The following is a 26,754-nucleotide window of genomic DNA, read 5'->3' as shown; positions in this document are numbered from 1 at the left end:
TATTTTCTGGTTTCTGTTTTTTATACTCTCTCCCTTCACTGATGGTGTTCCTCTGAACTCCTAGGCCCTCTAGACTGCTTCACAATTTCTTATCAAAATGAGAATATGAAAACACTTGCTGACAGACTTAAACTAAAACTGCGAAGTCGTATTATGTAACACTTCAATAGATATTTTCATTTAGTTTGATGTTGTTCAACAATTAGGGCAAACTAATCTGTATTTTAGGAAGAGTAGGGTAAACTATAAGGCCATTTTACATTCTGTCCATTTTCTAGGCTCTACTGAGGATTCTGGAAACCCAATCCAAAAACTTTAAGTCAGCTTCATGTCACTTTTATGTAACTTTATTCCAGTATCTAGAAAACATTCAGTTCTAATATACCCATATTTTGTCTTTCCTGACATGACTGCAGGTTACACACCCTCCCCCACCGGCCCAACACTTCATCCTCACTCAACCTGTTTGTTCTTCCAGTGCCTTCTAGATATATAACTCTGGATCCTTAGTTTGTATTTCTGTCCCATCTGATAGCTAATAGTTATTTTTCTTAGTCTTATCTTCTTTATAACTAATGAGGGAGAACATATCTGTGTGCCTTCTATGTTATTTCTATCATGAAATTACTGCAGGTATATCAATGGAAGGCATATTCTTTGAATGTAGATATTACTAAATGTTGACAGCAATGCTAACTAAATTGTCCCACAAAAAAAAAAAAAAAAAAAAAAAAAAAAAAGGAGAGGCTATAAATAACAGATTTGTTCCTGAAATAGTACAAATTGGTCCTCACTTTGCCAGAAGGCTTTGGATGCATTAAGAAATTCAAGATCCTCTTCACCAGTTCACTATTTACACCTGATCTCTCCAAATCAAGAACCTCACAGATGCTCTTTAACATGGCATTTCTAAATCTGAAACAGAAAATGGAAGAAACCAAGGTGATTATGTAAGAAACTTTATCAACATTCTCCACAATATAAAGGCTAAAGCAATATAAAGCTAACCAAACTGGCTCAGCTACAAAGATTAAAAAAGCAGCCAATGTTTCTGTGAATTGTGGAAGTATTTTTTATAATCTTGACTAGTGTACAAAATACAACCAAATGTGATTATTAAAAAACTGAAAACACCATCTCCCAATTAAGTTTTATAGGTAGTAAAAGAATGAAATTAATTCAACAGAATATAATGTAAAAATTTTCAATACTATAAAATTCATGAACTTGCTAATTCTTCTGGCTGATTGCGATTAAATATTACATATTCCCCTCAGCATTCCTACCATGATTATGTTTCAGTGAAGGAACAGGTAATCATATTTAGAGTGCTTAAATGACAGGAAATTTAATAAATAACAGCTCTAAGAATATATCATCTCACTTGCATTATGGTCAAAGACCCTGTTTCTATCAATTTGATTATCTTCAAAATAGTTTAAATGGTTACCTGTAAGTGGAATGGAGTGGCTGACAGGGGACGAGTGGGAGTTTTTACTACAGTCACTTTAGACCTTCTGAAATTTGGACTGTGTGAATGATTTACCTGTGTGTGAACGATTTACCTGTGTGTATCACTCTTTTAAGAAATAGAAATGTCTTTGAGTTTTCAATAATCTTGATAGTCACTATTTATTGGAAAGTAACGAACCTCCCAAGTTAATAGTTATTAAGACAAATCAGATCTTGGCACTTAAAAGCAAAGAATTAGCAGTCTATTGAAAATGTATGGGTGGTCACACTTAAGTGTTTAAAAATAAAATTCAAAGCACATTATCCAAAACATGATATTTTAACTTACTTTTTGTTTTTTATGTTTTTAACCAAAACATAAAAATAACTTACTTTTTCAACATTTCTTCCTTTTTCTTATACTGGGTACTTCCTTTTTCAAATGGAAAGCCACTGAACTGACCCACATTCTTCTTTAATGAGGACACCTGAAAATGTATCTCTTATTATTACTATTACTTATTACCCAGTAATGTACACAAGGAAAAATTCAAAGCCAACAACTTTATTTTCATATCTCTCCAAGTTACAATATTGATTTGACATTTCTTACTCATGACTGAAAACTATATTACAAAAATATCAACATTATAAACGGCTTACAAACTTAATTTTTTGAAAATAACAATTTGAATGAATTTCCATCTGGGAATTCTTACTGGTAATTATAAAACCACAACTAAATGTTATCTGACAGTACGAAGGCATGTAGAACGTTACAGCTTAAAAAGACATCTTTCTCTCAGTAATACAAGTTATACATAATATTTAGTTTCCAAATCAGAAAGTCAGGGACTTTACTCTTTGAAAAGTAAAGAACACAGCATCTCCAAAAGTTAGTATCATTTAACAGTAATGGGACTTATGCAAATGAGACTGCTGTGAGGATCAAATGAGAACACACACGAAAATAAATTATACCATGCCTCAGACATGCTAACTTAACTATGTCAAACTTTACTTTGCCCATGCACAATCCCAAAGCAAAATTTCCTCAATTACATGGAAAACTGAAACTGTGTGTACAGTACAGTAGACCCCCATCCGTGGTTACTGCCATCTGAAAATATTAAATGGAAAATTCCAAAAATAAACAATTTATAAGTTTTGTACACTGTTCTGTGAATGAAATCTAAAGGTACCCCACTTGCAACGTGAATCATCCCTTTGTCCAGCGTATCCACGCTGCACAATAGTCCCCCCCATCTTCAGGGGATATGTTCCAAAACTCCCAATGGATGCCTGAAACCAACCAGAGTTAATACCGAACCCTATATATACTATGTTTTTTCCTATACGTACATACATATGATAAAGTTTAATATATAATTAAACACAGTAAGAGATTAACAGTAACCAATAATAAAACAGAAGAATTGTTAACAATATACTGTAATAAAAATATGAATGGCTTTGGGGCCACTAAGTAAAATAAGTATTACTTGAACATAGGCACTGCAATACTGACCAACACAGTCAATCTGATAACCAGCCAAGACTCCTATTAACTAACGGGCAGGTGGGGTATACAGCCTGGATACGCTGGACAGATTCACATCTTGGGCAGGACAGCACACATGACATTTTGTCATGCTACTCAGAACAGCATGCAATTTAATACTTATGAATTTATTTCTGGAATTTTCCATTTAATATATTTGGACTACGGTTGACCAGATAACTATAACTGTGAAAAGGGAAACCGTGGTAAGGAGGGAGTGTATGTGCTCTCTGTCCATTAGTCACTTAGCAGCCTGCTCAGATGAATTGCGGCAGTATCTCAATCTCGTGTTCAAGGAACCCTTGTTTTACTTAATAATGGCCCCAAAGCGCAAGAGTAGTGATGCTGGCCATTCCAGTACGACAAAGAGAAGCCGTAAAGTGCTTCCTTAATGTGGAAAGATGAGTACAGAATAATGAGAAAGAGACCACATTCACATAACTTTTATTATAGTATACCATTTTGTTTTATTATTGGTTATTATTGTTCATCTCTTACTGTGCCTAATTTAGAAATTAAACTTTATCATAGGTGTATGTGTGTGTGTGTGTATATATATATGTATATGTATGAAAAAATATATAGGGTTCTGTACTAGTCATAGTTTCAGGCATGCACTGGGATGTCTTGGAATGTATCCCACGCAGATAAGGGAAGATTAATGTATAACAATTCAAAAATGAAACACTGATTTATTCTAACAAATCTATTAATAAATTATCACCTAATTTATCAGACACTAGCTCAAAATAACATACAATTAACTGTATCATTTATTCTGAATGGCTAAAAAAATATAAATGTCTCCTAATATATTTAAAGATCATGTAAATCATCACATTTTGGATTTCACAATATGACATTTCAGTTTGGCATAAAAACAACTACAGTAGAAAGAGCCCTGGATACTGAAATCCTAATTGCTACTATCCAGCTATATATCTTGTGATACGTCATTGAAAAAGTATTAATATATGGCTAAGTATGGTATGGAAATTGAACCGGTTGATTGCTAAAGTCCTTTCCAGGACTAAAATTATGTTTCTAGTGTGAAGCTTCTATTTTAATACATAAATATGTTACTAGGTTAAAAGTATAAAAAAGGTCTTACTGTGCCTGGTCTGTTGTAAAGTAGTTTATGTAGATTTCTAAGTTCATCCGTTTTCTTCTTACTCAGAAAGAAATGTATCCTTTCAATTTCACAAAGTTTCTGCCCCTTTCCTAGAAAAAAATACCATAATAAAATTAAATACCCATTATGTATTAATACATTTGCAAAGTGAATTTAACAAGAATTATTTTTACAGCATAATTTACATATGACTTTTGCTCTAATAGGGTAAATTAAATAATATTATACCAATAATATATTACTACTTAGTAAAGACTAAAAATGAAACACTGCTAACCATTTTGTATATTTAGACATTTTCACCATAAAAATGAAAGGAACATAGAATAAACTTACCTTGTGCAATTGTAAATGGCTCTCTTTGTAAAGAAGAGACTTGCATTGTCAACCTCTCTACTTTTTTCTTTTCCCTCTTGCCTTCCACGATGAGACTCTTTTCTAGAAAAGAATTAGTACTTCTTAAATAATAAAAAGCTTGAATATATTAACTTTATTGGATAAACATGTACAAAAATCACAGAGACCTAATACATTACTCTTCCGCACAGGATTTTGAGAAGCAAATAACGTAACAGAGATGAAAATATTTGGTTAGTAATGTGTTGCCCCGAAAATAAGACCTAGCCAGACAATCAGCTCTAATGCGTCTTTGAAACAAAAATTAAGACCCAGTCTTATTTTACTATAAGAGCCAGTCTTATATAGATAAGAAAGCATTCTAAAGCATCCTGTTATCACTGCTTTCTTTCACTGAGTGATTTAAACCATTTGTTTGTGTTAGATTACCATCTATAAGCTAAAAAATGTCCTGGTCTATCTCCAGTCCAGTATTTTCCTGAGCTTCAGATCAACTGATGGGGATGCCAACTGAACAGCTCCACTAGATGTCCTATAGGCACCTAACTCAATGTATCCAAAACAAGTCATAATCATCTCTAAACTCACTCACGTCCACGAATTCTACTTTCCGGAAAATGATAATATTATCCACCCAGCTGCCAAAGGCAAACACCTGGGAGTCATCTTTTACTAGGCTACTCCCCACCACTGCCAAGTCAATTCCACCCCTCATTTGGCACAGACTTCACACTGCCTTATTTCTCCTATGCTTCAGTAGTAGAGCTAAAATTTTCAAGGCTAAGTAGGATAAAAACATTCAGAATTTCAGTTGTTGTGTGAAAGAGTAATAATTAGAACAACCATAAAACTGCTCAGGGAGAATTTTTAAATTTTTCATGCTGAAATTCATCATCTCTGGAATCCAAACCTTGTCCTCAAAAGACTTAAAAAAATTGGAGGAAAAGTGCTGAGAAAGTCTTGGGCTAGTCTATATTGCAGCCAATTTTGTTATTGTATTAAGAATAATTAAAAAATAATTATAAAATAGTTTTTATAAGCATTTTGTACTTAAATGTAGACATGCTCCCTTCTTAGAGCACCCACCACTTTAAACAAACAAAAGGCATACCATGCAATCTCAACCCAGATTGTATGTACAAAATCCTGACCATGGACTGGTTTTGGCTTGAAAGAAATTGACAGTTAACCGTGGTTTGGGGAAGAAAACTTCAAACCTCCTCCCAAGTTCAGCTGAATTGCAGCCATATATTAAGGAAACCTCGATTGGACTAACATCATCAAAGAATGTTAAGGTCTCTAATACAGATTTTAAAGTGATTGGAAATATCTTAGGAAGCTGACACATTTCAAAGAGGCACTGCCCCATCTATGTTGGATAAACGGATACAGCACTGTTCAATTCTGTACGGTTCTGTTTCATGCCTCCAGTCAAATAATGGTTAATAACACTTCCCTCAACACCAAAACTGAGAAAGCACTGAGCTCATATTTAACTTACTTTCACAGTTCACTGCTTTCACATTTAACTACTTTCTCAAGTAGCAATAGCTTTCACCAGAGAAGGTGTTTCCCTGTGAAACTCCCCATAGGCCTTTTAGAAGAATCTCTGCTGAAGTCCAGCAAATATATTAAAATTATTAAAAGATTTCCAGGACTAGCATTAATAATCTAATGTGTCATTTCATTAAACACCTTATAACTTCAAAACACAAAAGATGTGTACTTAAATGAGCAATAGGTTAAAACAAAACATTACCTTAGTAACTTCAAAAGCTAAGAGTTTTTAAAAACAGACCTGAACCTTACAAACTTCCTGTCAGATGATGAAAGGTTATTAAAGTATATCAATGGTCAGAAATCAACTGTACTCCAAAATAGGTTATAACGCTAGTAAGTACTTTTTAAAAACAGAATTCACAAAGTTAATTTCTTCTATGGCTCAACACAAAAACAGATAAATTTCGGACATTCTTGCTGGAAATCACTCGGATTTTAGTACTTCTAAGTGCAAAAAGTGCAAAATAAAACCTGTTTTGTGTTAAGTCCATCACTTAGGGACACGACTTGGTCCTCACCTTTTTCTTCCTCCTCGTCGTCGTCCTCCTCCTCCTCGTCGTCGTCGTCCTCTTCACTTTCCTCTCTCGGGTCTGGAATTCCGGGTTCTTTCTCGGACGCAGGCTGGTCGGGGGTTCCCTCTCCCTCCGCAGCAGGGCTCGAGGAGGACATGCTGTGGACCTGCGGGCGGAAGCCAGACGTCTCGGTTCCCTCGCCCCCGGCAAGAAGGACCAGGGGGAACAGCCACTTACCGACCCGTAACAGCTCCAGGAAGCCGGGGGCCGACCTCAAATTTGCCTCCTCGGGCAGCTGTTACAGCGGTGCTCCCTCCCCCCAGGTAGCTTCCCTCCCGCTCCGCCCGCGGTCCGGGCATCCCTGAAGCGGGAACCCGCGGGCCCAGCTGCCCCTCCCACCGCCCGGCCGCGCCGCGTCCCCTCCCGCGGCCCAGGCCGCCGTCCAAATGGCCGCGGCGGAGCGAGCGAGCCCCGCAGCGCCCTCTCGGCCTCCCTGCCCCGACGCAGTACTTACCGCAAGTCCGGGCCGCCGTGGGCCTGGCGCGCGTGGGCACAAGGAGGCTCCGGGAGGCAGTGGTGGGCACCAAAGAGAAGGCGCGCTGGCCGCAGTCTAGCGTGACGCGCGCACCGCGCTCTGCGCTCCTCAGAATCAACAAGATTTTCAAAATGGCGGTTTGGGCAAGAAAGCGGGAATGCGGCGGCCAATCAGGGCCACGAGCTGGGAGTTAGCGCGCGCGGGTGGGGGAAACGGGATGGAGGAGGCGGGGCGGGGTGGGCTGGGCGCCTCCGCGGGAAACCCGGGCTGCAAGACCGGGCGGCGCCGGAGCGGCCTCGCAGGGGTGCGCGTGTCGACGGGTCCTCGGCGCTTGGCTGGGGAAAGCGGGCAGCCGGCGTCCAGGCCGGCGCTGGACGGAAGAACGCTAGGGGGCCTGCGTGGGTATTGTCTCCACGGCTCGTTCCGGGAAAAGAGGAGGCGCAGTCACGGACCTGGGAGGGTGTGCGCCGTTGTTAGTAAAAAAGTTTACAAACCTCGGAGTCGCTGTCTACAGCATTTCATAGAAATGGAGGAGAAGTACGAAATGATCGATTCCGTTTAGGTCCCAGAGTTCATGTTGGTGATCACTCCCGATTCTGCTGTATTTCTGAGGATCCCATCGTCCGTAAGGTGCACCGTACGGAAAAAGACCCTACCACATTGGAAGTTAACGTCACCAGAGACGAATAGTTTTCCAGACCTTTAGATGTAGGAGGGAGGGAGGGGGGAGGGAGGGAGGGAGATAATAGAGGAAATACGGTATTGCCCAGTCCAGACACTTCTCCAGAGTTCTAGGCCAGCTTCGCGGATACCTTTTAAACTCAACATTTCAAAAACCGAACGCAGTATTTCCCCCCCCCCCCCCAAGATGCTGCCCCTTCATGTGTGATTCTCTTCATTTTTTTCCCAACTCCTCAACCACTAGCTGCCCAAAGGATCCTTTTGACTTAATGGACTTAATGGACTTAAATACGATCCGTCTAAATACAATAATAAATTTGCCTGAATGGACGCCCGGGTACAGGGCAAAAATTAGACATCTTCACTGAATCCTCTCTTTTCCTTTTGCACACCCTACCGGAAACATAAGCAAATCCTGTCATTTCTACCCTCAAATTTTATACCATTTCCTATTCTACTGGTGCCATTCAAATCCTGGCCTCTTGCTTGGATTTTACACACCCTCTGTCACTGGTCAGGTGGCTTCCATATTGCCACTCCCCACCCTCTTCTAGTCACACAGCAGCCTAGGTGATTTTCCTTTTAAATTATAAGACTGGGTACTCTCTTGATTAAAACTAGTGGTTTCCCATGACACTTGGAATAAAATTCAAAATACAATAGTTTATAAGGTCCTACATAATTTAGCTGCTGAGCTCATTCCTACCTTTGAGCTTTCCATTTCCTTTTTTCTGCCAGGACTGCTTTTCCCTCAGAATCTTCAAATGATTTGCACTTTTACGTCATTTAGCTCTATGCTCAAGTGCTTCTCCCCCAGTACCACCACTATTCCCTGTCCGTTCTTTTTCACCCATTTATTTATTCAAAAAATACATTGAGCACCTACTCTGCTCACCAGTAGGAAGCTAGAGAGCAGGACAAAGTTCCTGCCATCTTCAAGCTTCCATTCTAGTTGAGACAAACAAATGAACAAGGGAACATATTGTATGTCAAGTAGTGACAAAAATAAAGCAGGGTAAAGGAGATAAGAAGTACCAGTAGGGTGGATGGGATTGTATTTTACATATTTGATAATTAAGGAAGATCGTGTTAATAAAATGACATTTGAAAAGAGATCTTAAGTAAATGAGAGCAGTGAAGAAAGACTGGATCTATGCCAAAGAATTGAATGGGGAGTATAAGAGATAGAGAAGTTAATGATGACTTTGGGTTTTTGGTACAATAACTAAAAATGAAATAGATTATCTGCTGAGATGAGGAAGACCTCAGGAGTTGGGTTACAGGACTTTTTGAGGGGGAAATGGGTGGTTAGGAAGGGGATCAATTGTTTTTGTTTTGTTTTTTTAGGACATATTAGGTTTGAGTTTCTGTTAGCATCTAAATGGAGATTCAGAATAAGCAGCTGGATATAAGAATCTGGCATTCAGAGGAAGAAGCTCTAGTTCAAGATGTAAATTTAGCATTTGTCAACATGTAGATGGTATTTAAAGCCCTGAGGCTGGATGAGATCACTAGCAGAGTGAATATTGGTAGTGATGAGGAAAGGGTCAAAATTGTACCCTGGAGCTCTTCAGTGTTTAGAGGTTCAGGAGAGGAAGAAGAACCAGCAAAGGAGATGAGAAGGAGCAACTGCAGACAGTGAAGCAGGAGGAGGATCAAGTGACAGTTGTGTCTCAGAAGCCAAATGAATAAGAAGTGTCTAACGCAGAGTGATCAACTGGGTCAGAAGCTGCTAAACAATCAGTGAGATGAGAACTGAGAATTGACGATCTGATATAACAATGATGAGTTATCAGCGACACTGACAACCGCTGCTTCTGTGGGGTGATGAGTATGAAGTTGCCAGGAGCGGCGAAATAGAGAGACAGGTAGGTAAGGAATAAATTCAGTTTTCAGGAATTTTGCTGTTCAGGGGAGCAGGGAAATGGAGTAGTAGGTCAAAGTGAGTTTGGTTTTTAAGAAGGAAGATATTACTGTATGTTTCTGTCATGATGGGGATGAACCAGTAGAGGGGAAAGCTGATGATGTAAGAGGGAGGGGGCCTAAGATATACTAAGTTCAGTTCTCCGTAAGCAGATGCTGAAGCAGAATTTGGGGTGGCAGACATTCACTAGTAATCAAAACTTGTGAAAGGAGTGGGGAGGAAGCAGGATTGGGCACAAGAAGAGGTCTAGCTGTGAATCCGACCTGCCAGAACCTCAGCCAGCCCTGTAGAGACTCTGGAGTGACTACGGCTCTTCAGAGTGTCCTGCTTGGCTGAGCTTTTATACCCCCCACCTTGCTCAGTCATTGCATGCAAGCTGCCCCAGGAAGGGCATGAACTCAGGTAAAGTGACTCCACAGCTGTGGCAGAGCCTGAAGGTGCTGACAGATGGAGGCTGCTGACTGTGGATTGTTCCTTGAAGGGGGATCTGAGTGGCACATCTCCATGTCTACCCCAGGAGATGAGCAGTGATGGAATCTAGTGCACAAGTAGAGGAGTTGTCCTTAAATGGGACAATGGACAGTTTCTATACAACAGGAGGGAAGATAGAGGATATGGGTACCAATGCTAGGTAAGGATTGGCAGATATAGTGGGAGTTTTAGAAGTCCTTATTCCTTTCAGTTTGTCAGTGAAATCAGGAGCAAAATCATTGACAGTGAGTGAGTGTGGCAGAGGACTGTTGGAAGGTTCAGAAGAGAAGAAATCTGAGCTACTCTTGTAGGAAAACGGGGGATGCATGAAGCAGGGACTGTAATATGGTTGCCAGGAAGCTGCAAGGAGGACTGAGTGAGAATAGTGGCCATGAAGTCCATCTAAGACCAGTCAGGATGATTGTTTTCCTCCAGCCATTTTCAGCTACCCAGGAGTAGGTGTGAAGATGGCAAAGATTTGGATTTAACCAGGTAGGGATTTTGCCAGGCAAGTATAAAAACAGGAGAAAAGGGTGAATGAGTTGAGGATAGGAATATAATGATGGAGCATAGAATCTGAGTTGAACAGGGAGGGAAGTAAGGACATGGGAGCATGAAAGGGGTAATAGTGAAAATGCGGCAAGATCAAGAAGCAAGATCTTTATTTCTTTGTTACATTTATCACTATCTGAAAATTTTATTGTTTGTCTTCCCCACTAAAATATAAGTTCCTTGTAGCTGCAGGGACTCTGTTTTATTCATCACGGTTTTCTCAGCACTTGAAGCAGTACCTCTATACTAAGTGGTCAATAAGTTATTTGCTGAATGAATGCAAACGAAACTCTTACTATGAAGACTCAGAACATTTCTTGTTTAATGTGATGAGATGGTGATAAGATGTGATAGGAAAGGTTTTTTCGGCAAAAGTTTGTTTAACAGCAGTTCATCCGTTTTGTTTAACAGCAAACGTTCATTTCTCATACTGTAAAGCTTTCTGTTCAGCCAGCTCCCCAGGGCTTCCGTTCATGTGGTTTGTTCATTTTTCTAGGCTACTTTGATGTAGATCCACTATCTCAACACAGGTCCTTTGTGTTCATGGTGGTAGGGGAAGAGAGCAGGAGAAGAACTCATTCCTGTTCTTCTATGATTCTGCTCATTGGCCAGTAGCCAGATCAGTCATATGACCCCACCTAACTGCAATATTGGACCTAGGCAATATTGAGCACATATGGAATAGTTGGTGAGCACTGCTGTCTCTGCACAGAAGGAGCTGATCATTGCAACCAGATAAGGTACAATTGGGATGAACAGGGAATCGGCCTGCAAATGTCTTTTGGGTTTATTTTGGAAATACTAAAACCCAGTTTCTTAAGGTTTTTTCATTTTGCCTTGAGAGCTTCTTATAGACACTGCACATATAGATCTATCTTTCTCGTACACCTATCTTGCTCTTACATACACATATCTATCTTTCCCACACTCTAAGCTTCATGGACAGAGACCATGTTCATGCTATTTTTTTCTCTCTCAGTACTTGGCACAGTGCCTGACACATAGTAAATACTTTAAACATATTTGTTCAATTGAAATGCATCCCTTTTTTGTTCTTACACAGTGGCCTAAGTCTGTTGTCTGGCTGCTATTTAAAGACCTTCCAGCAACATTAACTCAGTAAATGCACATGGTTTGACTAAGCTGCAGACCAGGTTCTGATTTAAACCCTGTCATAAATATAGTGACACATTTGATTCTTCTAAAAACAAGATATCATACTCTATTTTGGCAGAAAGATTAGCCAAAGTACACAGTTTAGTAATTTGAGATTAGGTTTGAAAATATTTGAATTCAGCAATATCCAGTTGGTAGGTAAATTCTAATTCCAACAATGGCCAGGGAAAATTATTCAAAGTGAGTAGTAGGAGAAAGTGAGGGGAATCATGGCAAGACTTATAAAAGTTAGAGAACAAAGGATAAGTGGTTACCAACTTTGGCCCTAGTACCTAACTGTGCTCTAAATTTAGCAAGTATTATTTGTAACAGTTCATTAATATATCCTCATGTTATATGAGACCAAAGAAATAGAGAAACATTCTGCTTAGGGACTAACATTCAGCGCTTAGATTATATTTAATGTCATCACTGTTGGCTGAGTCATAACATCAAAGGCAGTAAAATGTTTTCCACTACAAGTTGGCTGGAAGTCCTCAACATTGTCACAAGATTATCAAAATGGGGTGTTAGCTTACAAAATAGATATGTCTAGATCACACCCACGTTTAGCAGTCTCAATTGGCTCCCCATTACACATAGGACAGATTGAAGCCTGCAACAAATTGTATGACAATCTGAGCCCTAGCTTACCTGTCTAGCTTCATCACCTATTCTTCCTTGCTATTCATACAGGCAACCTATCTTTTTTTATTTCTGTTTTTTGTTTTGTTTTACAAAATTTATTGAGGTATAAATTGGTATGAAATAAAATGTACACTGAAAGTATACTATCTGGTAAGTTTGACATATGTGTACAGCATGGAACCATGACCACAATCAAAGTAAGGAACATACCCATCACCTCCAAAAGTTTTTTTGTGCCCTTTGTTTCCCTACCCTCTCATCTGTCCAATCCTTATCCCTGGATAATAAATGATATCCTTTCTGCCACTATAGAAAGAAAAAAAGATATGTCTAACTCTAAAATAGTCCTCTAAATCTTATTTTGAATCTAGAGTTTTACGAATAAAACATTTTTTATTTAAGTGAATTAGAAAAGGTTTAGGTAGATATTTGTCCCATAGGCAGCTTGGGTTTAAAAAATTAAATTTAGAATAAACAGATGTTTACAAATTAGGAAAAGAAAAATATTTTTAAAAGGTGATACTACCTCTTAATATTTTTTGGAAAAATACATTTGTTGTGTTTCCCATCCACATCTCAGTTTAATGCAGTAGTTCTCAAGTGGTGGGGGGCATTTTGCCCCCAGGGGTCATTTGTCAATGTCCAAAGACATTTTCAGTTGTCACGATGTGGGGGAGGAGCTACTGGCATCCTGAGGTCCAGGATGCTGCTAAATATCCTATAATGCACAGGATAGTCCCACAACAAAGAATTGTCGGATTCAAAACATCCATGGTACTGAGACTGACAAATCCTGATATAATGCAATGTACTTTGTTTTCATAGCACTTCACTAAAACTGCTCTCATAAAAACCAACCATGATCCTCAAACAGGCAATTGAAAGGCTTCTTTTGAATACTCCTATAATATTACTTAGTTTCTATGCAGGTATTTGATGCTATTTACCATCCCCTTCCTTCAAAAACTTTTTTTCTTTCCTTGCATGATATTGCTTTCTCTTAGTCCTCTTCCTTTGCTGGCTATCCTGCATCTGTTGGCCTCTCAGATGTTCGTGTTCTTCAGAGATCCACCTAGGCCCTTTGTTCTTTCCTTACACATGATTTCCTTAAATGATCTCATCCACACCCGTGGGATCAATGACCTCCAGATTAATAAAGTCCAAATCAATATATTTAGCAACTTACTTTCTCCTTGAGTATCATACTCTTATCAACTGCCTATTAGATTTCTTCACTCAATAATCACATCAATATCTGCAATTCAACATATTGAAAACTAAACCCATTCTCTAGAAAATCTCTCCTCTTTTTGCTCCTTCATTTAATGGCTTTGTTGCCCACTTTGTTGCTCAAGTTTGAATATTTAAAGTCATCTTTGGCTTCTCTTTCTTCGCAACTCCCCACATCCAATCCTCTGGATTCCAAGCCTGTCTCTAAATGTCTCTCATGTACATCTTTTCTTTCAGGCCACATCAGCTCGCTCTATAACTGTTATAAAAGATTCATTACTGGACTCTCCCTGAAGCCTTATCCTTACTGAAAAACTAGTTCACCAAACAAGGTAAAATTTGCAAGTCTTACAGACTCGCTGGTGTGTTTGTGTGGTAAACACAGATTCGTCTTTTAAAACTCAAAACATTGCCTTTTCCATGAAGCATTCCTCATATCTCTGAAGTTGAGACTCCTTCCCCTCCCCCGTGCACTGTGTTCCCTGAATACTTTGTTCATATCTTTATTACCGTACTTAGGCAGCAATTATATTGTAATTACGTATTTACATGTTTACTTTTATAGTAAACATCTGTTAAGTTGTCTGCCTAGAGTACTCTTTCTGAAGAGCTGCCTTCCTCCCAACCTCCTCACATACCCTTCCATCCTCATCCCCAATCCTATGCTAGCCACCATCCATATAGTTACATGATGAACACTCATAGGCATGTTTTTACATCATGACCCTGACACCCTGTCCTCCTTGACTGGGCAGCTGACCCAAGTAAGGCCACTTAGTCCCCTCCCTGGGAAACTGGAATTGAGATAGATTGAAGATGAAAGTGAATTAGGATAAGGGAAGAACAGAGATGCATGATTGTATTTAATTCCCAGTTCCAGATTGTTGAGGAAGCCTGTCTGTGTCCATGCCTCCGGCTTCCAGGTGACAGTTCTGTTACCTTTTAAGCAATTCCCTTCCCCGCTCCTTAAGTTATCTTGACTGCATTTCTGTTACTTGCAACCATAGAGTTCCTAAGTCCACTGACTGAATTAAAGTGTAAGGACCTTGCCTTGGTCATCTTTGTATATCCAGCACTTACCATAGTAACATGGTAGACAATACTACATAGATATAAAAGAGATAGTAGATACAAAAATATTTGTGGAATGAATGAAGGAAGAAAGGCAGAAAAAGAAAGAAAGAAAGAAAGAAAGAAAGAAAGAAAGAAAGAAAGAAAGAAAGAAAGAAAGAGAAAGAAAAGTGAACAGTTTTAAAATAAAAAGAGAAGAGAAATAGAAATGAAAAAATAGGAAGGAAAATTGAGGAGAATAGAATTGAAATGAGAGGGAGAAAGCCACAAATAATCTTAACAACAACAAAAGAATCATGAAGAGCATGATCTAGGGGTAAAATGTCAGGCTGTCGTGCTCTAGCTCTGCTCGCCTAAGTTCAGCCAGCCCTTCCCCCTTGCTTTCACCTCTGCCCATCTGTCTCAGTCAGATGGGAGGATCCAGCAGGGGAGCCCTGTCACCTCAGAGCACCCTTGCCCTGGCACTCATGCTTTCCATGAGATCTTCTGTTTACAGCCCACCATGGTTACAGTGAAATAATTCAGCTCCCAGTGGCAGCCATAGATGTCTAGAACTTAGTGAAGCTAGAGAGCGTGGCCTAGTAACTAGAAGGAGCACGAACTTTGAATTCAAACAGATGGGTTCAAATTGAGGAAGGTCAGAAAATGATTAGACAGGCGGAGTGAAAGATGGTAGGAATAAAATAACTTTCAAAAGGAGAAGAAAGCTGGGGTAGGAGCATGCTGGTGTGCTGTTACACAGTAGGAAATTTAGAATATAAAAGTGATTTCTCTGTGTCAAATTTTCCTTTAGTTTATTCCACTACTCAGTTATAAATCAACATTCTTTTTTGTCCTTGAACTGTATGAGATAGTTACTATGTAAAACAAAAATACTTCATTAAAAAAACCCAAACAAACCATTTTCTCTCTATCTCTAATTTGTACTTCTATTGTTTCTCAGTTGTTCACCACCATTGACTCTCCTCCCTCCACAACTCTCTTCAGGAAAAGTGTGTCTCTCTAGGGACTTGTCATGGGACTGAACTTAGATTCCATGAACACAGGTCCACCTGTATGCTAGTATTCAGTGATCATATGCCCCTCCCAGAGCTCTTCTCCCTGATTCCCTCACATTCCTAACCCCATCCTCATTTGAGAAAGACAACCACTGCAGCCAGTAGTCTTTCTCAAGCAAAAATCTGATCGAGCCATTACCTCGCCTATAACGTTTCAATGCTTCCCCATTGTCTATGCAATACAGTGCATTTCGAAAACATGGCCTAGAAGGCTCTCCATGGTCTTGCCTCTGCTTACCTCTGTAGCCTTGTTTCCTATTCTTCCTCACAGCCACTCACACTGCCACCCACAAGAAAAAATCCTCCAACCATAATGAACTTCTTTAAATTCTTCGAATTGCCCTGTTCTTTCTTACCTTTGGCTTTCTCTCCATGCTCTACCCCTACTAGAAAACTCGTTCTCCTCCTAGTCTCCTGTCCCTGGCCAAATGACACTCACTCTTCATGTTTCAGCATAAAAGTCACTTCCTCTGGGCTTCAGGTATACTGCTTTCTGTGTGTGCTGTCCTCCATCAGAGAATCTACTTTTAACAGCCTGTGTACTTGTCTGTCCCCCTATTCAGTTTGGTGAAGTTGGGGAAGTTGCCTTTCTTGTTAACTTTTTTATCCCTAGCACCCAGCAGTGTCTTGAACTAGCAAGCATTCAATAAGTATTGGCGGAAGGAATAAGAAATCTTTGTGCTAACCTTGCCCTACCCCTCTTCCTATATCACCCAAGCTGGTCTTTTCAATTGCAATAACTTGTTTGATGAGTTCATCTTCTGATAACCACCTCCTGCCCAATATAGAAGCCTGACAATTCTAGTAGGTATCCAATTTTTTCCAGTCCTCAGATTAGAAAATTATCTGATCAAGGTAATCGATTAATATGGAGTCTCTCATAGGTATTTTGCATTATCAGGGCTCTGTAATAAACTGGTTGCTTCTCATTAGGGTTTCCAGGCGAGAATTCCCTCCCATTCGCAGGAATTTTTTTCGCTTTCCCCGTTCCGAATCCCGAGAAAAATTGGTTGGGAAATCGGGAAAATCGGCTCCTTGAACCCAGGTGGTTGGTAGTACTGGTCATCGCTTTGTGGAAACAATTCATTGTGGAGAACAGAAAACAATTTATGTCTCGGGATTTGGGACCGGGAGAACGGGGGAAAAAATTCCTGAGAATGGGTGGGAATTCCCTGCCTGGAAACTTTACTTCTCATGTTAATTCCTAGAATTTTTGAGATTATAGCATGACTGATTATGAATAATGCTATGCTGCCTCTATTCTACTCCACAAATATATAGTATAAGGATAGGTGAATGAATGAATGAATAAATGGACTGCCATTTAAGTAATCCCTTCACAATCCCACTAGGGATTACGTCACTCCAGCTCCTGCATCTTAGTGATACAACCGTGTTTTCACTGATCCCTTCGCATCGTTCTTACCTTTTATGTTACTCAGTATGCTCTGCTCATTGCTAGTTCCCTCGCCGTTAAAACTCTGAGTACATCCACTTGTTCCTTTTCAGAACTTTGACTTTGGAATTGCGTCTCTTCTAAGTGAGAACAGAGGCTCTGGGCATGCTCAGTAACCAAAGCCAGGTGTAATTAACTGCTCTGGCCCAGACTGGGGAGCCCTGACAGGTGGCAGGCATTGACAGTGATGGCAAAATAGACTTGCCAAGTCTTGTACAGCTGAACATATTTTCTCCGAGGCCAATCTAACATTCTGGCAACCTAAGTTTAAATAGTGGGGACGTCTGGTTTTTACAAACAATAAAACGGAAGGAGTTATTTTGGAAATATTAAAATGACTGGCAGGAGATTCTCAGAGCACAATCTACATGTTAAGTGATGTTGTGGTTAAGACAGATGAGGACAGAGACGGTGTGTGTGTGTGTGAATGGAAGCGGTGCCTGTCTTGAACCTCATTGGGCAGATCAAAGATATTTTAAAGGATTTTCTGAGATCGCCCAGAATTTCAAGGGTTCCCGTCGCCGCCTCCTTGCTAAGAGAGCGCGTTTCTGGGGGAGGTGTGTGCGTGCACGCGCCGGGGGAGGGCAGGCTAGGAGAGGGGCCACCGCTCTCCGGAATAAACAGCAGGGGGAGAAGGGGAGCGCGGCAAAAGGCCGCCGGAGGGGAGAGGAGGCAGGCAGCAGGGGGAGGGCCGGCGAAGGGGGCTGAGACGCGCTCAGGGGTTGGAAGCAAGACACCCGAATGTCTCGGAGACCCGGGACGGCTGTCGGGCAGAGCTGCCAGCGGACACCCAGCGGCACGCGCCCTCGCTGGAGCCCTGCGCTCCCCGGTCCCCCGCTCCTCACTCCGACCTCGCGCGCAAGGTAAGGAGGGGCGCGGGGTGCCGCCCTCCCTCGAGCGCGGCCAGGCTAGCGTACCAGGTGCCGTTCGGCCTCCTCAGGTTGTCACCTCCTTCTTCCTCCCTCGCCCCCTCCCGAGTTCTCCTCGGCACCCGGAAGCCCTGGGCGATCGGTCTGCAGGGACTCGGACCCTCGGTCATCCCGGCTTCTACTTCGCGGTGCGGGGGCCCGTCTCCTTCCCAACCTCACTGCCCCCACTCCGCCCCGGGCAGCTGCCGGAACCCGACGTCTTAGGGGAGCACCTCACCAGGTGTGTGCGGCGCAAACACCCGCGGTTCCCCTCCAGTATGCAACGGTTTCCAGGCTGAAATATCACAGATCCTCTCCTTCCAAAACATACCTGCCCACCCCCCCGGCCTTCTGTAATCATTCTAACTTTAGGGGGATATTCGCCCTTGGTCAAGGTAGGTATATCGTCTTATCTTTTGTATCTGCACCAAACAATAGGTTGAGGGTCTTCGGGGTTTAATTTTCCTGAAAATAAAATACTGTGGTAAGTTTACAAGGTTTTCTGGGTGACTGCGGTGCTAGAACTTTGTAACAGCCTAAAGCAATAAGGTCCTAGTCTGGAGCTGATATCCTGATTCAGAAATCTGTGTATATATTTAAAAAGCACTCCAGGAGATTGCGATGGGCTCTCCCCCTCATCAGCACTTGGAAGTATCTGTAAGGCCCGCGTAGGAGGGAGAGAAGGTATTTGGAAGTCTCATCTGGAAGATGGGTGTGTCAGTAGAGAATAAAAACAGACTTAAAAGCTGGTTCCCTTCTAGTTGATAAATTTGGTGGGGTACCATTGGTTCAGAGATGGCAATTTTGGAAAGGGAGAGTCATTGGAAACAACTAGAGGGTGGAGAGAGGGAAATACAGTAGTTCTAAGAACCCTTGTTAAAGAGTTCGATTTTAAACATCAATTTTAAAAATGTAAGAATTCCTTGACAAGCACTTTGGCGATTAGAAAGGGCTGAGGCCTACACTCGTGGGAATCAGAAAATCTTGCTTCACTGTACTTGCACCGACTGACTTTCTGTCAATGACCAGTAGCATTTTTACAGGTTGGTTACTTTAAATCTAGAGACAGAAATGAACTATTATCTCTAGGAACCAGAAGGAGGAATTATCATTTAAATTTAGATCCTGTTTACATTCCTAATTATTTGAAGCAAGCTCTTTTACCCTGAATTGGTTAAGAGTGTCTGTAAATTATATTGTATTTGAATTTATACATATAACTGAATATTTCTCCGTCTTACACTTTGCCACAGATGTACATCTGCTGCTTTTCATATATATCTATATATGTACCTGAACCATTTTAAGTACCTAACAAACTCTCAGAGTGTAACTGCCAGGGAAAATAAAGATTTCTATTTGTCTTTTGGAAAATTGAGGTGAAGGACTAATTTTTTAAAATACCATGAAGTAGGTATGCTATTAAATGATACAACTTTCAACAAAATGAGATGCTTGTTATGAAATAGGGATGGTATTTGGTACCTGCTTTCAAGGATATTTAGGACAAGCAAGAGACTGTCTGTAAAGCATTTTGAACTTTAAGAAAAGAGTCACTGTCTAGGTATTGAGCCAACGTGATTGTTTTCCTGGCAAACTTTTTCTTCTTTCTAAAATTAACTTTCCCTTAGGAAAAGATAGTGCAGAGGCACACGATTCAGCAGCTAACTAGGTCCAGAAAATACTGTTTGAATTTTAAAAGTGACCTTAATTCATCCCTACAGATCTGGTGTTTGCAACCTATGTCACAAAATATGCAGAAATATTCCTTGTTTGCTGACCTTTTCAAAGCATTGGCTTAATGAGGGGAGTTATGGACAGAGTACAAATTATGTTCTGAATTTTGTTGGCTTAGGCAAAATTATTATCATTTTTTTCCTAAGGTTTTTTTGTGTATATGTGTGTACACTGGGTCTGGGACTTACATAATTATGTATATATATGTAACACATGTTTTTAATAGGAGCAAAACCCACGATATTTTTCTTTGTGGCAGAACACTGTAAGCATTAGGTTTTGATTACTTTTTCATGGAAATTTTAATATGACAGAACTAAAAACTTCAAGGAAATAATTCCATAAAGATCTATTTGGAACTGAAGGCCTTTTTAATAAAACATGTTTGAAGTCCTTAGTCTGTGTGCTAAGCATACTTATAGCAGTCCTTGGTGAACGAGTAAAGGTGGTAGATCCAATTCTGGCAGCTTCAGACGGTGGATGATTAGACCCTGCCACTCTTCTCCAGACCTTTAATTTGGTCTGTAACTTGATGCTTCACTGACCCCACACTCTCCCTGCCACTCTAGCTCACAGAGGAATTGCTGGCACTCTGGACTGAATTTTTTCCCTCCCACCAATTAGAACAAGTTTGCGTTGGTTGCAGGATGCAGTTACATTTTTAGCTCAGTATTCTAGGAAATACCTTGGGCCACGAAGAGAGTAGTCTTAGTGTAGCCTAGATCACAAATTGCCTTATTTAATTGTGCTGTTAATTTCCCAGTGATTCAACTATGCAGAAGTAATAGTCCTAGAGTACTAAAATTGGAAAGCACTTTAGAAGTCATCTAGATTCTGATCATTTTTACCGGTGGATACTGGAGCACTTATAGCCATAATCCACACTTTGAGAATATCCATTAAATTTTATATTGTTTCCAGTTCTTGTAGTAGTGGAGATTTTGCTCATTTTAAAGGAATATATATGTATATGAGTTCAATAATGTAGGAATGGCAGCGAAGTATGTCACACATCACAGCTAGATTTCTAATGAAACTCAGTGTGATGTTAAAAGTGATGTGGGTCATTTACAAAGGTGCTGAACTATTCTAAACTAGCATCCTAGGGTTTTCATTACAGTAGGTGGGGGCTACTTCAACTGGCTGACAGAAGAAAAGAGTACCCTCTGAACCCTCTGAACTGTGAGTAAAGTGGTGGGGTGGGTGAAGAGCATAACCTATTATTTCAGTAAATCCTTCAGGAATAGCCTTCAGACCCCTCCCCAGACATTTTAATCTGAAATAATGGAAACAATCATTAGAATTTCTAAGCTCTCAACACCCTACTGAACTAAGGCTTGATTTTTGGAACTCCCACTTCATCTTTCTGTTTTTCAAGATCTTCTATCTTAAAAGGTCTATCTTCTCAAGATCGTAGGGTTGAGACATTTTTCTTTTGTCATCAGTTGTAAAAGAATTCATCCTGATAAGTAGGCACCCAAAGAATTGCATCCAATCTTAAGGAACCATATAGAATTTAGGGAAGTAGTCTTGCTAGTGCTACAACTTGCCACCATTTATTTATTGAGGTGCTTTACATACGTTAAAAAACAAAACAAAATAAAACAAAAAAAACCTCTTCATAGCTCTAATAGGTAGCCATTATTATGCCCTTTACATAGATCTGTGATTCAGAGAAGTTAAACATCTTGACCAAGGACACATACCACTTTCAAGACTCCACACTGCTTCCCTAATTAGTGCAAGATGTTGGTTGAACATATAGATGATAGTATGCTCATTTGGAGTATCTGCCAAATTTCCTAATTCTGAAAAGATTTTATAAAGTCTTCATATGTGTTTATATTTCAGTTTAGGTGTATTTGGTGTGTGGAGCTCAACATTCTGACATTGATTTAATGATTAAATACAGTAACTACATTTAAATATGTATTCCAAAGTGGAATTAATCAAAACAATCAAAACAATCAAAATGTTTTAAAGATATATTTTCTTCATAATTTCATGAAATTTTGGTGATTCACAAGACATCTGTAATATGACTAATTTGCCACAATCTCCATTGCTTTCTACAAGTGATTCTCCACTGCATGCTACTATCTCCTTCAGGCTTTTATTTCTTTTATTTTTTTATTATTATTTTTTAAAAGATTTTATTGGGGAAGGGGTACAGGACTTTATTGGGTAACAGTGTGTACTTCCAGGCCTTTTTTCCAGGTCAAGTTGTTGTCCTTTCAATCTTAGTTGTGGAGGGTGCTGTTCAGCTTCAAGTTGTTGTCCTTTCTGTCTTAGCTGTGGAGGGCACAGCTCAGCTCCAGGTCCAGTTGCCATTGCTAGTTGCAGGGGGTGTTGTCCACCATCCCTTGTGGGAGTTGAACTGGCACCCTTGTGGTTGAGAGTCCACTGGCCCATGTGGGAATCCAACTGGCAGCTTTCGGCCTTAGGAGCACGGAGCTCCAACCGCCTGAGCCACCAGGCCAGCCCCTCCTTCAGGCTTTTAGAAATTTTGTCTTCTAATGTCATCCTGCCAGAGTAGTTATGAGTTAAACTGTGTATTACTTCATTAAATTTACTTCCTTTTATGTCTCCTTTAGGTTACAGTCAGGATGTTACATTTTTTTGTTTTTGAAAGTATGTATATACATTGGCTATATTTTCTATGGATTTCATTTCAGGATAGAAAAGGGATAACTTACAAAACATCATGATAAAATGAGCGTTAGTCTGATAGGGCGGAGAGTCAGTCATTGCCCTATAAAGAAATATTACTTACTGAATCTGACACACATATAACTGCTTAGCAGTAAAAGTTTCACTTTTAGTTCCATGACTTTGTACATTTTAATCAGATTATTTATTCTACTTGACTAACATTAAGCCTTACATAAAAAGGTGAGAATTGCCTCAAAGTTTAATCTTGAAGCTTCTACCCCAAAAGTGTCTTTGCACTTATAGAAGTCTTTCTCTTCTTTCACCACCATTCTTCCAATTGCAGTTTCTTTCATATACCCAAATGTGGGGAGCCATGGTTACAGGAAACTCTGAGCTTTGCAGAATGGCTCGGTTTATGCTACCTGTTTCCTCCCCCTGAGGCAATTGTCTCTGCCTGCACCTGAGGGGAGCTTGAGCTTGTAAAGCTTCTGAGGAATTTGGTGGGAGCGGCCAGTTCCCAGACACAGAAGGCTGATGCCTATCAGGGCAATTGATAAGATAATTACTTGTGAGAGTTTCGGTGAATTTTGTATCCTCTATGTGAAAGCTAAAGAATTTACATTTGTTATGTTAATACATACTTGCACGTGCTCAAACTGCTTATATGGGTACAGTAAAATAAACTTAGTGTCTTCAGGATCACTGAAGTTCCGTGATCGCCATCATATGTGAGAGTGTCTTTTATTCATTCCCACTCCCCCATTCGGGAACCCATCGACTCGTGACGGCTGGCCCGTCACACCCAAAGGCACAGGTTATTCCCTGAATTAGTTGGTTCATAGAAAATCTTTGTAAACACTTTGAAAGACTCCACTGCCAGGTCTAATACGTACAGCAGTTGTCCCTCAGCCACACCCTGACCCAGCCCAGCTTCCCTGTCTGCAGTTGGGAATGTTGCTTGGAGTAACTCAGGCAATGTTTGTCCCCATCGTCACCTCTGCCCCCTCCTGGAGGGTGTAGAATTGCCTCATGAAATTCTGCTTTGAATTTTCTAAGTTCTCGTAACTTAATACTTCTTTCCCATAATATTTAATTAGTCAAGACTTTCTTTTCTTTTTAAAAATCATACTCTCCATTAATATACTTCAATACTTTATCACTATTTAAATGTTTTTCTGAGAAACCATATGAGCAGAAAGAGGTAAGAATATTTGGGTATCATATATAAATTTGTGTATAAATATATTTGAGTTTAAAGTAAGTTTATGAACAAGGTTAAGCATGCCAGACAGTTGACTAATTTTATATTTTGGTTTTGGAAAATACAGAGGAGTATAAAGACAAATACCAGAATTACCTCTAATCCTACTACCCACAGATAACCACACCTAACATTTTGGCATAAGTTTTCCAGTTTTTTAACTATGCATGTGGACAATGTGTATGAATGTCATTGTTACAGAATTATGATTTTTTTACTATGCATTCTTTTTATTTACTTTAAAAGAAGAAACAATATGTCATAAGAATTGCTCATGCTATTCAACCTTTGTCTTTAGCTCTCTGGACTGTATTTTATTTGCTCACTTTTCTTCTGATAGATTAAAAGGTATGGATTATATCTTAAAAGTCCAACTATGGCTACCTTTGAGGAGTGTGTGTGTGTGTGTGTGTGTGTGCGCGTGCGCACACATGCACTTGTTTTTCCTAATCAATGCCAGGAAGAAATGGTATTTATTACCTTTCTTTCTGTAAAATGAGAAATTTGACATTTTTACTACCTCTCTTTCTCCAGCTGTTCCATTCCCTAGTTTTTTGTTGATATAATCTGGGATTATTAAAATCAAATTTATTTTTAATAAGTACTGAAATCATTTTCTATTTAAAGAATTAATTTTGACATTTTCTTTAAGGTTTATGCCCATGTTGACTAAGTTTATTTAGACTTAACTCTGTTAAGTTGTTCTACTGCTTATACCAGCTTAATAATATTACAGTTCCTTTATCCTTAAATTTGTATCACAAGTTTAAGTATATATTCAAGTAATTTTTTTAGGAGAACATGTGTAGCTGAGAATGTTTTTAAGAAATTGTTTTCAGGAAGTCTTGTATAAATAAGAATACTTTTCTGTTGTTCTTACTTTGTATAAAATGCTTGGGTCACATAACCTGTTTTTATCTCTGGATGCTTAAACATTGTTTTCTTTTTTCTAATAAATACTAAATTCCCCCCCCCCCCCCATATTATATCATGGTGATAATCTGTTTCATTAATTTTTCTTGGCAGTCTTTGAGTAGTTTCAATTTGAGGACTTAAATCTTTTTATCATCTCAATATTCAATTTTTTTCTAATTATTTTTAATTGATTTTGTTTTCTTTTTGGAAGTGTGCACACATTATATAGTCGTCTCCCATATCATCTTTTCTTTAATAAATTTAGTCTTTTTGCTTTTTCTCCGAATATTAGCAGAATTTCTCAAGCTTATCATCTACTTTGATGTGATTTTCAGTCATTTCCAATCTGTTACTCATTACCTCCATTGCAACTTTTTATTTGGCATTGATATTTTTGGTACCCAAGTTGTCTTTAATATCTCAGATCCTTCCTGCTTTATGGTTACCTACTTTGGCTTCATAGCAATGATGTCCTTTTGCTTCTTTTTGAGTCCACTAAATAGAAAATCTATAGAAGTTGCTACTGTGCAGAAACTTTATTTCAGTAGAAATAATTACCATCTATGGCAATTCATTAGAAAAATCTCCTTTGGAAATGCAGTCTTTTCATATACCTAGTATTTCTTGTCTGTTTGTGCTGCCTTGGAGAAGTAATTCGTGTTAGACCAGAATCAGGAGTTAAGATATGTCCTGTTCATATGTGTGGATCCCTGGCTGAATCCATGGTCAGTGAAAGGTAAGGAAAAAGTTGAAATGTGCTGAGATTTACTTCACCACCTCAGAGAGAAGGGAGAGAACAAGAGACAGATGGTATTAAAGAAGGGAATTTGGGCTCTTTACACAATTTTATTATACAATCCCAGAAATTCATTAAAATAGTTTTCCTAACACCTTTGTATCGGTTTTCTTAACACCTTTATACATTATCTTATTTTATCCTTAACACTATTGCTTTAGAGTCAAAGGGCCATACTTTTGGATTCATAAGGTTGTGGGTTGAATGTGTTTTTTTGTTAATGGAAACTTTGCAAATTACTTTAGTTTTCTTAGCTTCATTTCCTTCACATGGAAAAGGTAATGTTTACCTCACAGAATGACACAGATTACATGAGATAACTATATAGGAATTGTCAGAACACAGCCGGTGGTAGAAGGCATGATGAGATGGCCCCTGGAGAGTGTAGAGCAAAGTCTTCAGCATTGAAACTCTGAACATAGTGGAAAAGCCAACAAAAGGACACTGAGAAGGAGTGGTCAGAGCGAAGGACAGAGATCATGAGAGAAAGACATGGGAGAATCAAAGGGAATTTAGTAATTTAAGATGAAAGAACTTTCATTAGCATCATGAAGACAAAGAAGTTACCACTGTGTTTGGCAATTGGAGGTTAGTGTGACCCCAGCCTCAGGCAATTTCAGTAGAGAAATAAAGCTAGAAGGAAGTCTGCAATGGAATGATTAATGAGAGTAAGGGAGAAAGAGAGTGTAAACAGTCAATAAAAAGTTTCTCCCGAAGGAGAAAGGGAAAAGATCAGAAAGCAGAGATAAGTTCGCAGCTAGACAGATACTCCAGATTGCAGAATTGGATTTGGATTTGAAGAAATAGCAAAATTAAAAATAAATAAATAAGTAATACATATATATATATATATATATATATATATGTACACACACACACATATATATATATATATATATATATATATATGTGTGTGTGTGTGTGTAGGGACATGAAAAATACACCATCTAATATTGTTTCAGAAAAGAAAGAAAATATTAACATTAAAAAGCTTAATAAATTTAGCTTTATGGGAACATCAGTGTCTCAGATAGTGAAGTTTTTCTTTTCCTGTCCAAGATTTACTTTTTTTCCTGGGTTTAAAGTTCCACCTCTCCTTTTCCTCTAAGGGTCTGGCTTCACCAGTGGTC

General features: G+C 39.4%; 2 protein-coding genes across 4 annotated transcripts in view; one reads left to right on the top strand and one right to left on the bottom strand.

The window, feature by feature from the left end:
* DEK (DEK proto-oncogene) overlaps positions 1–7,254 on the bottom strand; it is a 28,627-nt gene extending 21,373 nt beyond the window's left edge. Inside the window, exons 1-6 of the mRNA XM_019734274.3 lie at positions 7,089–7,254; positions 6,581–6,740; positions 4,482–4,583; positions 4,125–4,234; positions 1,846–1,940; positions 795–915 (exon numbers count right to left, since the gene is read on the bottom strand). Of these exons, the coding sequence (XP_019589833.1) occupies positions 795–915; positions 1,846–1,940; positions 4,125–4,234; positions 4,482–4,583; positions 6,581–6,731 (579 nt within the window). The 5' untranslated portion in view covers positions 6,732–6,740; positions 7,089–7,254. The remainder of the gene's footprint in view (positions 1–794; positions 916–1,845; positions 1,941–4,124; positions 4,235–4,481; positions 4,584–6,580; positions 6,741–7,088) is intronic.
* Positions 7,255–9,473: 2,219 nt separating this feature from the next.
* Positions 9,474–26,754, top strand: part of RNF144B (ring finger protein 144B) — a 168,719-nt gene continuing 151,438 nt past the window's right edge. The window contains exon 1 of one of the 3 annotated variants that reach the window (XM_074335176.2): positions 9,474–9,658. The gene's annotated coding sequence lies outside the window, so the exon portion shown is untranslated. Of the gene's footprint in view, positions 9,659–17,990; positions 18,219–26,754 lie in introns of those variants that run through there. The other 2 variants (XM_019734276.3, XM_074335175.2) reach the window with 2 other exon arrangements.

Source organism: Rhinolophus sinicus, chromosome 14 (genome assembly GCF_057876585.1).
Source record: "Rhinolophus sinicus isolate RSI-liver-muscle chromosome 14, RSI-T2T, whole genome shotgun sequence".
Classification (NCBI taxonomy): domain Eukaryota; kingdom Metazoa; phylum Chordata; class Mammalia; order Chiroptera; family Rhinolophidae; genus Rhinolophus; species Rhinolophus sinicus.
Note: the sequence above shows the minus strand (reverse complement) of the source record. Positions and strands in the feature narration are given on the sequence as shown.